This window comes from Salvia splendens, chromosome 11 (genome assembly GCF_004379255.2).
Source record: "Salvia splendens isolate huo1 chromosome 11, SspV2, whole genome shotgun sequence".
NCBI lineage: Eukaryota > Viridiplantae > Streptophyta > Magnoliopsida > Lamiales > Lamiaceae > Salvia > Salvia splendens.
In genome coordinates this window covers 25,935,987-25,949,124 of record NC_056042.1, presented here as the reverse complement: position 1 = coordinate 25,949,124, position 13,138 = coordinate 25,935,987, and the positions used below count along the sequence as shown (strand labels likewise).

General features: G+C 39.3%; 2 protein-coding genes and 1 long non-coding RNA gene across 6 annotated transcripts; 2 read left to right on the top strand and 1 right to left on the bottom strand.

Moving 5' to 3' along the window:
• The first annotated feature begins 699 nt into the window (after nt 1-699).
• On the top strand, nt 700-5,699 carry LOC121755850 (UPF0047 protein YjbQ-like). Its single transcript, XM_042151265.1, has 8 exons — nt 700-898; nt 1,253-1,313; nt 1,425-1,434; nt 3,784-3,868; nt 3,953-3,986; nt 4,881-4,935; nt 5,024-5,066; nt 5,446-5,699. The coding sequence occupies exons 1-8, from the start codon at nt 809-811 to the stop codon at nt 5,515-5,517; spliced, it is 450 nt and encodes a 149-aa protein (XP_042007199.1). The 5' UTR covers nt 700-808; the 3' UTR covers nt 5,518-5,699.
• A 1,200-nt stretch (nt 5,700-6,899) lies between these two features.
• LOC121755851 lies at nt 6,900-9,564 on the top strand. Of its 4 annotated transcripts, none has more exons than XR_006040874.1 (6): nt 6,900-7,181; nt 7,265-7,905; nt 8,344-8,807; nt 8,881-9,026; nt 9,112-9,235; nt 9,318-9,564. It is a non-coding gene; the product is annotated as an uncharacterized LOC121755851 (long non-coding RNA). The 4 variants fall into 4 exon arrangements; XR_006040872.1 differs by having other exon boundaries at nt 7,265-8,627; nt 8,727-8,807; XR_006040873.1 differs by having other exon boundaries at nt 7,265-8,637; nt 8,727-8,807.
• A 320-nt stretch (nt 9,565-9,884) lies between these two features.
• Nucleotides 9,885-13,040, bottom strand: LOC121755848 (guanosine nucleotide diphosphate dissociation inhibitor 2-like). The gene is made up of 13 exons (XM_042151263.1): nt 12,844-13,040; nt 12,506-12,568; nt 12,348-12,431; nt 12,173-12,280; nt 11,893-12,065; nt 11,651-11,762; nt 11,496-11,576; nt 11,322-11,384; nt 10,975-11,076; nt 10,709-10,833; nt 10,418-10,628; nt 10,257-10,331; nt 9,885-10,169 (listed from the first exon to the last, which is right to left on the bottom strand). Exons 1-13 carry the CDS (start codon nt 12,928-12,930, stop codon nt 10,119-10,121), a joined length of 1,335 nt encoding a protein of 444 aa, XP_042007197.1. The 5' UTR covers nt 12,931-13,040; the 3' UTR covers nt 9,885-10,118.
• Between the last annotated feature and the right edge of the window lie 98 nt (nt 13,041-13,138).

Genomic DNA, 13,138 nt, shown 5'->3' with positions numbered 1-13,138 from the left:
TGAAGAAAAAGGCTATTTTAATAGGACAACGTTGTTTTGCATCTTAATAAATGACGTTGTTTAAGTGATCGACCATTTTGTTGACGTATGATTTTTTGGCTCCAACAACATAAGATACTATTTCCATCTACGTGGACTTTGTGGGACAATTGAGAATATTAAATCTCATGATTAGGGGTGGCACGGTACGGTATACTGCACCGAAAATGTCATACCGCATACCGTACTGCAAATTGCGGTATGAGAAAATGTCATACCTATACCTTACCGAATGCGGTATACCGAAAATTCGGTATGTCAATATTTGAAAACCTTTACCTTACCTACATTGCGGTATACCGTACCGTGTTGCGGTATACCGTGGTATACCGCAAATCATACTTGTTTGATTTATAAATAATAAATATAATAATTTTATAAATAATAAATATATTAAATATATATAATTATTAACGGTATGTACTGCAAAATTGCGGTATGATGCGGTATACCGCGATATATGCAAAATTCATACCTTTGTCGTACCTTAATCTAACGGTAAGGTATCATACTGTACCGAAAAATGCGGTATACCGAAAATGCGGTATTTTCGATATTTTTTCGGTACGGTAAGTGCAGTATTTCGGTATTTTTTGCCAGCCCACTCATGATTTCGTGTGCCATTATTCAAACATCTTTGCTGCACATTTTTTTTCCAATTTGCCCTCTACATATTTTTTGCATTAATATCTCAATTAAATGAGATGTACAGCGGCAAGTGATAGCGGCGACGAGAGTGAAATCAGTTAAGTATAGCTGTGTGATTGAAATGGCTACAGCAGCATCGGCGCCCAAATGGGCTCAGAAAACCATCACCATTCCTGCCCAGTCGCGAGGATGCCATCTCATCACCTCCAAGGTCTCTTTCTTCTTCATTCTCAATCCAATTTCATATCGCTTTGCCCAGAAATTAGCTCTCCTCTTTGGGATTGCCTGCTTTTACTATCAACCTTTTCAATTCAGTCACAAATTTGTATTTTTCTTGTTATTTCACTACAATTTTCTCACGACTTAACAATCAATGATAGTATAATCGATATACTTTGTCTTTCTTATGATTTTCATTTACTCGAATGAACTCAATCGAAGCATAAGAAAATAGTTTGGGAAATGTTATGGTGCAACATCACTTTGTTTTGTTGCTAACTCCTCGATGAAGATGACTTAGAAAAGATTGCATTATGTTGCTGTTTGTGCTTCACTATTGTCTCAGATTTTGAAGGAGATTGGGCAGGATCTATCAGGGTTTAAGTGTGGTCTTGCTCATTTTTTCCGTAAGTTCTGCCTTTCCGGCCTCCTTTAGTGTAGGTTTACTACTATAATTTCGCAAGAATCTGGTTTTCTTCCGAACTTCTTCACCGTTTGGATCTGTCTGCTAATAACAGTGCATCACACATGTTGGAAATCGAGATCGGAGCAAAGTCGAAACGGAAACAAGAACACGAGAGATTTAACGTGGTTCGGCGTAAGCCTACATCCACGGGAGAGTAACGGATCGATTTACTTCAATCACGACCAAGAACTACAATCATACAACAAGATCACACACTCAAGAACAAGCTACTCTCTCTTAGCATATGAACTCACATCAAACCGAAGACTATACAAGCTAGTTCCTCACAAAGATAGTGTGTATCTCTCTCTCTAGCTATTGATTGTTGTTATGATCTCTCAGCTGATTTCTCTCTCTCGTTTCTTCTCTCAGAACCTGGAGATATTCTCTCACTGATCTATGCGGCTTGCATGAGCATTTATAGGAATCGCATCACCTCATGCAGTTGCAACTGCCGCTGTAGCCGTTGCACAACTAAATCTTGAACTCTTTCTTCTTGATCATGTGTTGCACACTCCACGCTCGGTTCCGATGTACCATCACTCGTTGTTATCATCACAAAATTCCTAACAATCCTCCACCTTTTGAGATGATACAACACATCTTTCGATCACTTTGTTCTTTGTTGATCTCATGTCCGAGTAGCGCCAATCTTGACTATTATTGTCAGCATCCTGACTCCGAGAATCATACCCAGATCCTCCTTTATCACTTCCTTGATCAGCCACAACGCCCCCACCGGACGATCGCCTCCACCGGACGACAAAACCTCCACCTAATCTGAATCTTCCCCGATTCAGAATTGGAGTTGCTGATCCCTAGAGATATCACACATCTCTCATAAGTGATAACCAAATTTCTGTCAAGATTATGCCACCTTCACCGCTTAGGATGACACGGCTGTTGCACCTCTCTCACGGACAATTCAACAAACAAGGCTTCACAGCCTCCTCCAGATCGCATTCCCGCGAGCATCCATTGATCGGCGTGTTGTACGTGATGATGTCTGGCCTTATCCCCGATCTCCTCACTTCACCAAGAAGCTCAACCTCGGAGACTCAACAACTGAAAACAGCTCACTGACTAAAAACTTCTCTCAGACATTTCGTCGAACACGCTCTGCTCGAATTGCCGAGCTTGGTGCCGAACTGCCGAACTGCCGAGCTTAGTACCGAACTGCCGAGCTTGGTACCGAATTGCCGAGCTTGGTGCCGAACTGCTGAGCTTGGTGCCGAACTGCCGAGCTTAGTACCGAACTGCCGAGCTTGGTGCCGAACTGCCGGACTTGGTGCCGAACTGCTGGACTTGGTGCCGAACTGCTGAGCTTGGTGCCGAACTGCCGAGCTTGGTGCCGAACTGCCGAGCTTGGTGTCAGCCACTAAATCCAACGCCCTTCTCGGCATCCAAGCAATCAGTGTTCCAGCATACCTTACGAACACCATCTTTGCACCATCCAAGATGTCTCACCATCGTCGTCTGCCTCTGAAGCATCATCTCATCAAGGCTCTCATGGCCTTCAATATCCATCAACATCATCATAGGCTTCGGAAATGAGTTGCATATCGCCATACTCGATCCCATTATGGATCATCAGTATGAGCAACGATCATTGAGCGAGCTACACCAACGATCACCAAGAACTTCCCTCTTTCTTGATCGATGAACCTTCGAGCTCTCTCCACAATGAATCGCCAATGCAGAAAACTTCTCAACAATATCGCTCAAAGCTGCACGAACCAAAACTGACCACACCGTCGTCCCCTTCAACTGACGTGATCAAGAACTCAATCTCCTTCTCCAAAACCGCTGCATTCGAGACGCTACTTTCAGCATCTCCCTTCGTTCTTCATCTCCGACTTCTTCCAACGATTCTCCTCCTTCCCACAGACGGCGCCACTTGTTGGAAATCGAGATCGGAGCAAAGTCGAAACGGAAACAAGAACACGAGAGATTTAACGTGGTTCGGCGTAAGCCTACATCCACGGGAGAGTAACGGATCGATTTACTTCAATCACGACCAAGAACTACAATCATACAACAAGATCACACACTCAAGAACAAGCTACTCTCTCTTAGCATATGAACTCACATCAAACCGAAGACTATACAAGCTAGTTCCTCACAAAGATAGTGTGTATCTCTCTCTCTAGCTATTGATTGTTGTTATGATCTCTCAGCTGATTTCTCTCTCTCGTTTCTTCTCTCAGAACCTGGAGATATTCTCTCACTGATCTATGCGGCTTGCATGAGCATTTATAGGAATCGCATCACCTCATGCAGTTGCAACTGCCGCTGTAGCCGTTGCACAACTAAATCTTGAACTCTTTCTTCTTGATCATGTGTTGCACACTCCACGCTCGGTTCCGATGTACCATCACTCGTTGTTATCATCACAAAATTCCTAACAACACAAGTGCTTCTTTGACTATAAACGAGAACTATGACTCGGATGTCCGTGTTGACACAGAGACATTTTTGAACAAAGTAGTTCCCGAAGTAGGTTTTCTTTATCCATGGCTATGCATGCTGGGCATATCTTGTTAGATGATGATATTCACATGATAAAGTTCTTGGTCTCAGGGAAGGTCTGCACCGTGGAAGCATACTTTGGAAGGTGGGGTCTTTCATCTTTCTTATTTTTATCAAATAAGATAAGTATATAAGAAATAAATTATCTATGGATATTTTCTCTTTGGAACTTCATGTTCGTGATAAACTATTGTCCACTAATTTTGTGTCACAAGAAGATATTGTTTGTTAGGAGTAAGTGTTTTCTATGCTTGCATGAAAGTGCTGTCCATACTTGATGATCCTAGTAATCTAGTTTATATACATGTGATACGTGTAAAAGGACCTCTTGCAGTCAATCCTCCTTATGCCAACTATGGATTACTACTATTATGGTAAAAACATTGGAGCTGCTTTGAAATTGAGTTTCAATTAGTTTGAAAGCCAGAAGGGTAGCTTCACTTAAATGTGTTTACCAACACAAGAACCTTTAAGTAGAAATGAGGCTTGAGTTGCTTGTTGGCTAATGAGGTAGGCAATGTGCGCTGCATCATGTGCTATCGTCAACTTGAGTTCCTATACACATCTTTCAGAGATATTCTTCTCTGTTCTGTTTCCTATTATAGCAGACTGATTGGAATATGGGGTCACAGATTAATGAAATTTCTAGAATATGTAAAAAATGCTTGACCATATATGGCCATGGAATCATCTTTATTAAAGCCTGTTGTCCTAGGTCTTATTGCAAACTTGTTTAACAAAAGTATGCCTTTATTTGCTTTAGGTAGTGTTAACTTTTATAAACTGTAAAACACAGAAAAATAAGTCATAATGTGAAGTAGTTCCTACTTTAAAATGATTTAACATGATGTATGACCAACACGGAGAACCTAAAGTTAGATGTGAAGTATAAGCATGAAAAACCTAAGAAGGAAGAATCTTGATTATTGTACGTGATAACATAGTGATAGGCTGTTTACCACCTTGTGCGATGTTGCAGGTCCGGATGACATGCCGGCACATATCAAGTCATCTATGTTTGGCTGCTCCCTCACGTGCGAATTTCAACCATCTGTATTTAACTTATGTTGCAGTTTATTGTTGTTGGCCGAATAGGCTAACAACCATTCTCTACGTGTGCAGGATCCCTATATCAGATGGAAAACTGAACATGGGAACTTGGCAGGTATATTCGACATCACTTTTGTAACCTCCATGAAGGAAAAGCTAATCTTAAAATAGAAGTGGTCTGCTTAGGTTATCTGCAAATGTAGTAAAATTGCACTAATAAAAGGAAAGATCTGATGATGACCTATGAATTTTGCTCGTGGCAACAAAAACTATTCTAGAGTTATAGTGCATACACCAGACATAGGAAATAAGTAAATTTCCTAAAAATAATGATTTAATTTTCAAAGTTGCAGGCGTCATTTGATTTTACCTGAAGGTTGTCTCAATTAGGACTTATGCTAATATTTTGGCCTCTCCCTTTTTAAACCAAACCTCAAGTTATCTGCAAAGGTGTTCTAAAATGTATGCTTGAATTTTTTTTTTTTTTGGGTCAGGGTATCTGGCTATGCGAGCACCGTGATGCTGCTACTCCTCGCAGAGTCGTGGTCACCCTTAATGGGATCTAAGACTCTTCGTCTTCTTACTTGCTCATGAGTGCAGCCTGTCTTGTCTTCTGTGAATAGGTGTGCCCTAAGTAAGCAGAGACTTGTTTGAGTGAATTGTAATGTAAGACATCTGTAATGGCTACCCTTCTCTTTATGTACTGTTCAAATATGTATATCCCAAATAAAATACACTTTTTACTCCAGCATATTGCATTCAATTGGCATTCAAAATTTCCAAACATCAAAAGCAACAAAAAAAAACAAAACTAAAAGGACTGTCGTATAAACATTAGTTTAGGAAAAAATGAAGATATAAAAAATGTGAACATTCGGAAGAACATGATGTTTCTACTAATATACTCTGCCTGAGTCGTTACAAGAGAAGAAAATGGGTAAAAAACCACAGTACAAACTTATAAGCAGAATGTGGATCATGACTAAACAGTCATGATTTTGGATAAATACATAAAACAATCACAAAGTTTGGTACATGATATCACTATACACGCTGTAATGATAAACGAATAATAATGATATACACTAGTTGATCATTCGGCTTCCAAACACATACCACAATAATACAACAACAAATGCTCTCCCAATCCTTGATGCATGCTTTATGGTTGTCTCTGAGCACCAGGTGGTTCAGCTGGCATCGGGAAGTTACCTCCGGCTATCTGAGGAGGAGCCTCCACATACGGGCTCTGTGTAGTTCGATAAGATAGTTGTTATAAATATGACACGAAGGAGCAAATTGTTTAGGTTAACTAGGATACAATAAAAACATGAAAATAATATCTGTTCATTAAATTTCATGAGGAGAAAGGGGAAGGGTTTGAGACGAAGCTATACCGTGTTTATATAGACATTATCATTGTTTACTGATCTAGCAGATGTGCTTGAAGGAGTATTGCTATGATTTGGTTCGCTTCCATTCAGTTTGTGACTTGTAGGATCGGTTGGTACGTTGTTACTACTATTAGCTGATTTCATGTCTTCTTGCAGTTGAATTAAAACAGCATACGAACAATTTTAAGCTTGTGTATTTAACTAGGTAATCATGCCGCTCCCGAGATTAGCTAAATTAACAAAAGTTCCCACACTTTAAATTTAACAGTAAGTACCTAAACAAAGGAAAGTACCAACTATATTGCTACACTATTTTTATCCGGCGATAATTTACTATGGCCCCGACATTCTGCTGCCCAATCACCATTCGATACAGAGAGCATTGAAAATGCATTTAAGATACAGAAAATAACTAACAAAATCCAGAAAATATAGTCATTCAACAGAACAAATTAGTCATTTCTATTGATGGCTGACTCTTGGCACTCTAGATATATCCCACAGTATGAAATGGTGCTGACATAGGATCTCATTTATGTTATCACTACAAGGCATGGCGACAATTAGCTCCAGTAATCTCTCATAGCAAAGCTAAAAGAACAACGTTCAGGCCTGTTTGTTTGGCTTCTTTATGTAGCACAATAGTCTCTGACTCGTGCTGGAATCACTTGCTTTCGAGCTGCAATATAAATGAAGTCAGTAGTAACTTGACTCAAATTCTAATTTTCTTGCTGTGAGTAGGTTAACACAGTTCTGCAGCTGGCTCTAGTTGCTGCAGCTCTACTTCAACCAGGATTTGGAAGTGAAGAAACTCTACTTTATATCGACTATTTGAGGTAGTTTGTTCTTGACTCGTGTTTGTCTATACCTGTTTTGTGGGTGTGAAATTTTACATTTTTGTTATTTTGGATCTTGTCAGCTGGTTGGTGGCTTCTACTACAGTTGCTTCAAGTGCGGCTTATGGGGTTCAATACTGGAGATTACACTCAAAAAGGATAAAGTTTTAATTGTGAAAGCATAAGGATTGCAGTTTTTTGTTAAGAGATTAGATTCTTTGTTATTTGGTTAGAAGAAATGAATAAAATGTAGACTCAAATTATTGCAAAGAGCAAAATATATGACACAGCAGATGCTGAGTGATATAAGAAGAAAACAAAACTAGACGGTAGGAGAAATCTCTGTTTCATTTGGCAATTCCATTTCAATTTGTTCCCAAATTTCTGCATTTCTGCGGAATCTCTTCTTGAGAAGTTGTATAATTTGACCGGGCTCGTCAAGCTTGTTCGTTGAGGCCAGTCCACGAACGAGCGTACTCATGGTCGTAACGTTAGGGAACCAACCATTGGAAATACAGTTGTCGCAGATCCTCAACGCACCCTCAAAATCCTTTCCCTGACACAGAAAATGCACCAATGTGAAAAAACACTCGGCTTTTCCGCCTTCAACCCTTTACCGACCATCTCGTCGTACAAATCCTTTGCTGCGTCCAGCTCCCCTTGCCTGCAGAAGATGTACAATTACAAGGGCTTCTTTTGCATGACTGGTTTCTGCAAAACTAAGGTATGTGTCAGAATATGTTGGATATTTTCGTGACTGCTTCATTTTTTTTTTCACTTGATGACTTAACCTTTAGATATGGTCCGCATTATTGTGGTAGCATTTGTGTATCTGAGTAGCCGTTTGTGATGGGAAAGAACGAGACAGAGATTTATGTTAAGGTTATTTTTAAACATTTAAGATTTCATATCGGTCTGCATACTTGTGGAGCACCATACGAAATAAAATATGGAGTACTATATTGGTTAGTGTTGAAGATGGATTTTTGCAGAGAAATATATTGACTGCTCTAAGCTTTTGACTTTTCTAGAGGTTTGAGGAGAACCATTATGGCATGCTGAATCTCCGTTTCATTATGATTGGTGACAACACTGCAAGGATTATGATTTAATTGCATTTGTATCTGATACTACTTATAAAATATATAATCTCCTATATTAGATCCCGTGTGAGGTTATGGAGGCCTTGGAGCCTATCAAGGACAATGAAGAGGTCCTACGGTATTCACCTAGGAACATAAATGTGCAAGAAGATTCTGGCTAGTGGGATCCGAACTCTACATCTCTAAACCTTAAACATGGAGAAATCTGCTCTGGAGATATTGGCAGTTAGTATTCTTAAAAACCCCTGACTTATCTAAACTCCCATTGCAAGATCTTGGACTCATTGAGGAGTCCAAAATATCAAGGTCCTTACGATGGAGACGTCCGACAAATATTTTCAGGGTAAAGGAAGGTGTTCGCCCAATTTTGTAGTAATATTTTCTTATTATAACTAATTTTCCCTGACAAGAATTATGTTCGAACCTTGTAACTTTGTGGCAGTTCATGCGACCACGCTCCCGTGACAAGAAGCTTCAAGAAGAATGGGCTGTTCCTTTGAAAAGTGTTGAAGATATTTATGAGGTATACTCTGCACAGCTTTAATAAGATCTGGAAAATCACAAACTGAGTCCTTATGAGGGTTTGAATGCTTCAGAAATTGGGAAACTTAGAAGCAGTCCATGGTCTGAACTAGATCCAAAATCATTAATGAGAATCTTAGTGGTATAAACTTGAAAGGTTTTCTCACCATCAACAGCCAACCTGCTGTTAACGGAGCTAACTCTGATTCACCAACTGTTGGTAAGCCAGTATTTTCTATGTAACTGTATACCTAAACCTATACATGTAGCGCCAGTATTCACATGGGTTTCTTCCTGCAAAGGAGATAATTCAGCCTACCGTTGTGGATCCTGCAAGCTTCATGGTATGGAAGGATGAGTCATTTGAAGTCTGGTCGAGAGTATGGGCTAACCTTTACCCTGAAGCAGAGCAGACCCATAATCGAGGAGGTAAGAAGTTTCATACATGGTTTTCGCAATTTTAATGAAAGTGCATTCAGTTTTTACATGGTGTTTCACTGTGTGTGCGCAGGCGAAGAAGAACAGGTAGGTATTACTTGGTCAGTTTGGTGGACAACGATTACGTCCACGCTGATCTGTTTGCTGTTTTCAAAAGCATTTGAAATGATTTCATGAATGTTTGCTTTTCGATGTAATTCAGCATTCTTGCCCATGTTCAGGCTGCTTCTATTCTATGTACTAAATCTCGGATTTTGGCTTTTCCCAACTCATCATGTAACCTTAAATAATTTTTTGGTAATTTTCAAATGTTACACGTACACTAGCTCATCAAATAGGATCAAATAAAAATGTGTATACATCTTGTTCGGATTGTCGACTGCAACACAAGTTTGATATTGTCCGCTTTAGGTCAAGCGGATCTGATACCACTTATTCGGATCGTCAGAAAAATGCAGTCAACTTGGCTCTGATACCACTTGTTTAGATTATCGACTGCAACAACAGTTTGATATTGTCCGCTTTGGGTCAAGTCCGCACGAATTTGTTTTTTGGTCACTCGCAAAAGGCCTCAAACTAATTGGGGTTGGACAAAAATCATGTTTGTACTCAACACATCTTGATTGGTAGATGGCCATAATTAATTTTTGAATGAGATTTATTTCTACAATTATGTCTTTTACATAACCTAATGCTTTTGATATGTTTGAATAATATTTCATTCATTTTAGCATAGCCCAACCACTACTTGAAAGCTCCTAAGCGATTATCTTACATACCCCATCTGTTGTTACATTCTGCAGTGAATGTTTTACAAGATAGCTTATGAAGTTTTATCAAGTTAATATTTTACAATATAGCTTATGAAGTTTTATCAATCTTCAGCTGCACTGGCTGCATTCAGATCCACATCAAGATCGACAACCTGAAAAAAAGAAAGAAAAGTGGTGGTTCAGTGAGAAATATCACTAACTAAGCAATCCGAATTTCTGTCAATGGATTTCGTTCTCACCTTTCCCGTGATCAACGTATACATATTCAGAACATCAGAGACAGTGGACTCGAAGTGAGTTGTAGCATCATAACTCTGACATTCGGAGTTTGAGTCAGCGAGCTTGTGAGTGTGAAAATGGTCACAACAGTCTAGTAAGAAGAACATCCACAACAACTTACAGTTGATATGAAGCAATTGTCCAGAGAAGGCTCGTTTACTGGCTCGAATCTGTCGTATGTCTCGAAGAAAATCTCATCTACATGCCCAAGTAGATCGGTACCTGGCTTCAGTTCAGTCTCCGGGTGATCAGTTTCTGCTTCGGTTGAGACAAATGCAATATATTTCCCTTTTGGAGCGATGTTGTGGGAATAAGAGCAACAGAATACATACCTGCAGAGTTCCACAAGATACTCTCAGATGCAGTATTAGTTTAACATTTATCAACACTCATTTGAGATTCGATTACCGACATGTCTGATTTGCGACACAACTGCTTCTGAGGTAGAATAATTTGCACCGAGTGAGAATCATTTGTATCAGGAATTGGGTGGCTCATGATAGCAATGGCTCTTGCAACTTTACCAACCTTCTTAACCTGTAGGACATTGTTCTTCATAAACATAGAGATGTGCTTGCAATACAAAGATCGGTATTCCATAACAGAGTGAGCTTTTAAATGTTGGAGAAGAGTTTATTTTGAAGAAGTCCAATCTTGAACACGAAAATGATAAAGTACCTTGTTGGGAAGGTAGGAAGGATCACAGACAACTTTCTTGCACTTAGCTGTTTCCCCTTGTGATGTAACACCATGCACCTTGCCTTCCACATCAAACTCCACCTGACAATACACTGATTGAACGTGTCAAGATTCACAGCAGATATCTATTCCGACGACCAACACTGCTCCTCTTTATGTGCACGTCCTAATTCTAAGTATTCCGATGGAAGAAATTCATTTCGTTATTTTGACTTCCAAGACTAATCTATTTGGAAAATCACCAATACTTGAGACAGAACTTTTATCCCATCCCAATTTATCTTTTCCTCAACCACAAATTCATCATAATGGAATTATATTAATACCTTGCAATCAGGTTTATCCAACATGTAGGTCCCGCCATAAACAGCGCTGAGACGAGCAAATGCCTGAGGACACAAATTGAAGTTAAGCTATGAGCAACAAGGGGGGAGAGGACCTTAAGAATCAGAAACTAAGATATAAAGCAAACGAGTGGAAATGCAATGTCAGTGGAAGACCTGGGGAAGCTCTGCAAGGCCATAAAAAGGGTAAATATAAGACGATCCACCACCAAAACGTGCAAACGACTCTGCATAAAGCTACCATAGAATAGGAAGCACGTCAAATGAGCACCAAAAATCTCAAACTGCAACATAATGATGTAAAAAATAACCTGCATCCTCTTCACAGTATCCAGTGCTGGTTCGTCCAAATAATAGTCATCTCTGTGGAGAGCTACTGCATGGCCAATAAAATCCACAGTGTTCTCATCGATACCATACTTTCTGTCGGAAGTTCAAGATATTAGAATCGGACAAGTTTGAATGCAAAAGAGTAACCTCATCACACATATAGCTATTGTCGAATGCAAAGAAAATCTAAACAGCTTATGCAATGTTTTCGGGAGAGGCTTACGCAAAGAGTTGCCTAGTAGTAACTCGTGTCAAATCCATTCCTTGATGTGTATTAGGATCACTTTCATTATAATTATGCACATAAGTGAACAATGTCCTGGCTCGCCGCTTCTCAAAAAAACCCATTAGGGGTGATTTTAGCGCCTCCATATCAGTTGCAGGCACCTTGTGAATCTGTTGATTCAATATTACCGAAAAATCAAAAGTGAGGTGAACAAATAAAGAAAAATACAGGGAAATGGGACATTAAACATAGGCAAAACACAACAACAAAGATATACCTTTCCTTTGTTGTACACATAGCTACCATCAACAGCTTTGAATGACAAATATTTAGTGACATCCGTGTGGATGAGGACTCGCACGAGAGCACCATTCGCCATAATATACTGCATTGAAGTGACTACCCATCACTAGACCAATTTTGAAATTTACGAAGTAAGTTGAGCATCGAACCTTTGGGATCATGTCGACGTTATAATCTCGACTAGCGCCCAAGTGTGGCGGAGGATTATCGCCTCCTCTGAATCTCTTCCACAACTGAGTGAAAGAGGAAATCAATCCAAAATTTCAAATATCTCATGGCAGAATAAGAAACGAAAGATAATACTTACCTGGATAAGATTAAGAGAAGTGGATTCACCACCATAATAGTCATTACGATCCATATGCAGAACCTATATTTAAGGAGATGAAGCGAATGAAGTCAAAACTAGTTGTTTCATTCATAGATAAGGGAAGTTGTGATTCAAAATTGTGTTGATTCAACAAAGCTAAGATAGCAAACGAGTTCGCACAGATTAATTTGACAAAACATATCAAAGATCAGCTGGTTAAAACAATCGATTCAATTTATAGCAAATAGAGCCTAAAATCAACTACCTGCGAAAATCACTACTACTATATTGATGGCTCTGCACCAGAAAATGGATAAAAGAAAGAGAAAGGAAACCTTGAGGCCATCACCGGAGAGAAGACCGCTGAGGATGCATTCCTTGAGACCAGTTCCCAGGACTATCACATCATACTCTTCATCCATCTTAATCCAATTCACAGATCAATCTTGTGATTACAATTTCTTTGTTCTTCAAACTTAAGGCTATCACTTTCAAACTTTATGCTCTATCTTATTTTCATAAATTAACTTATAATCACTCATTCAAAAAAATATTGAACCTATCCCACTCTTAATCTCTTATTTACATTGTCTAAATGACTTATCCATTAATTTTTTACAGTTAAAGATA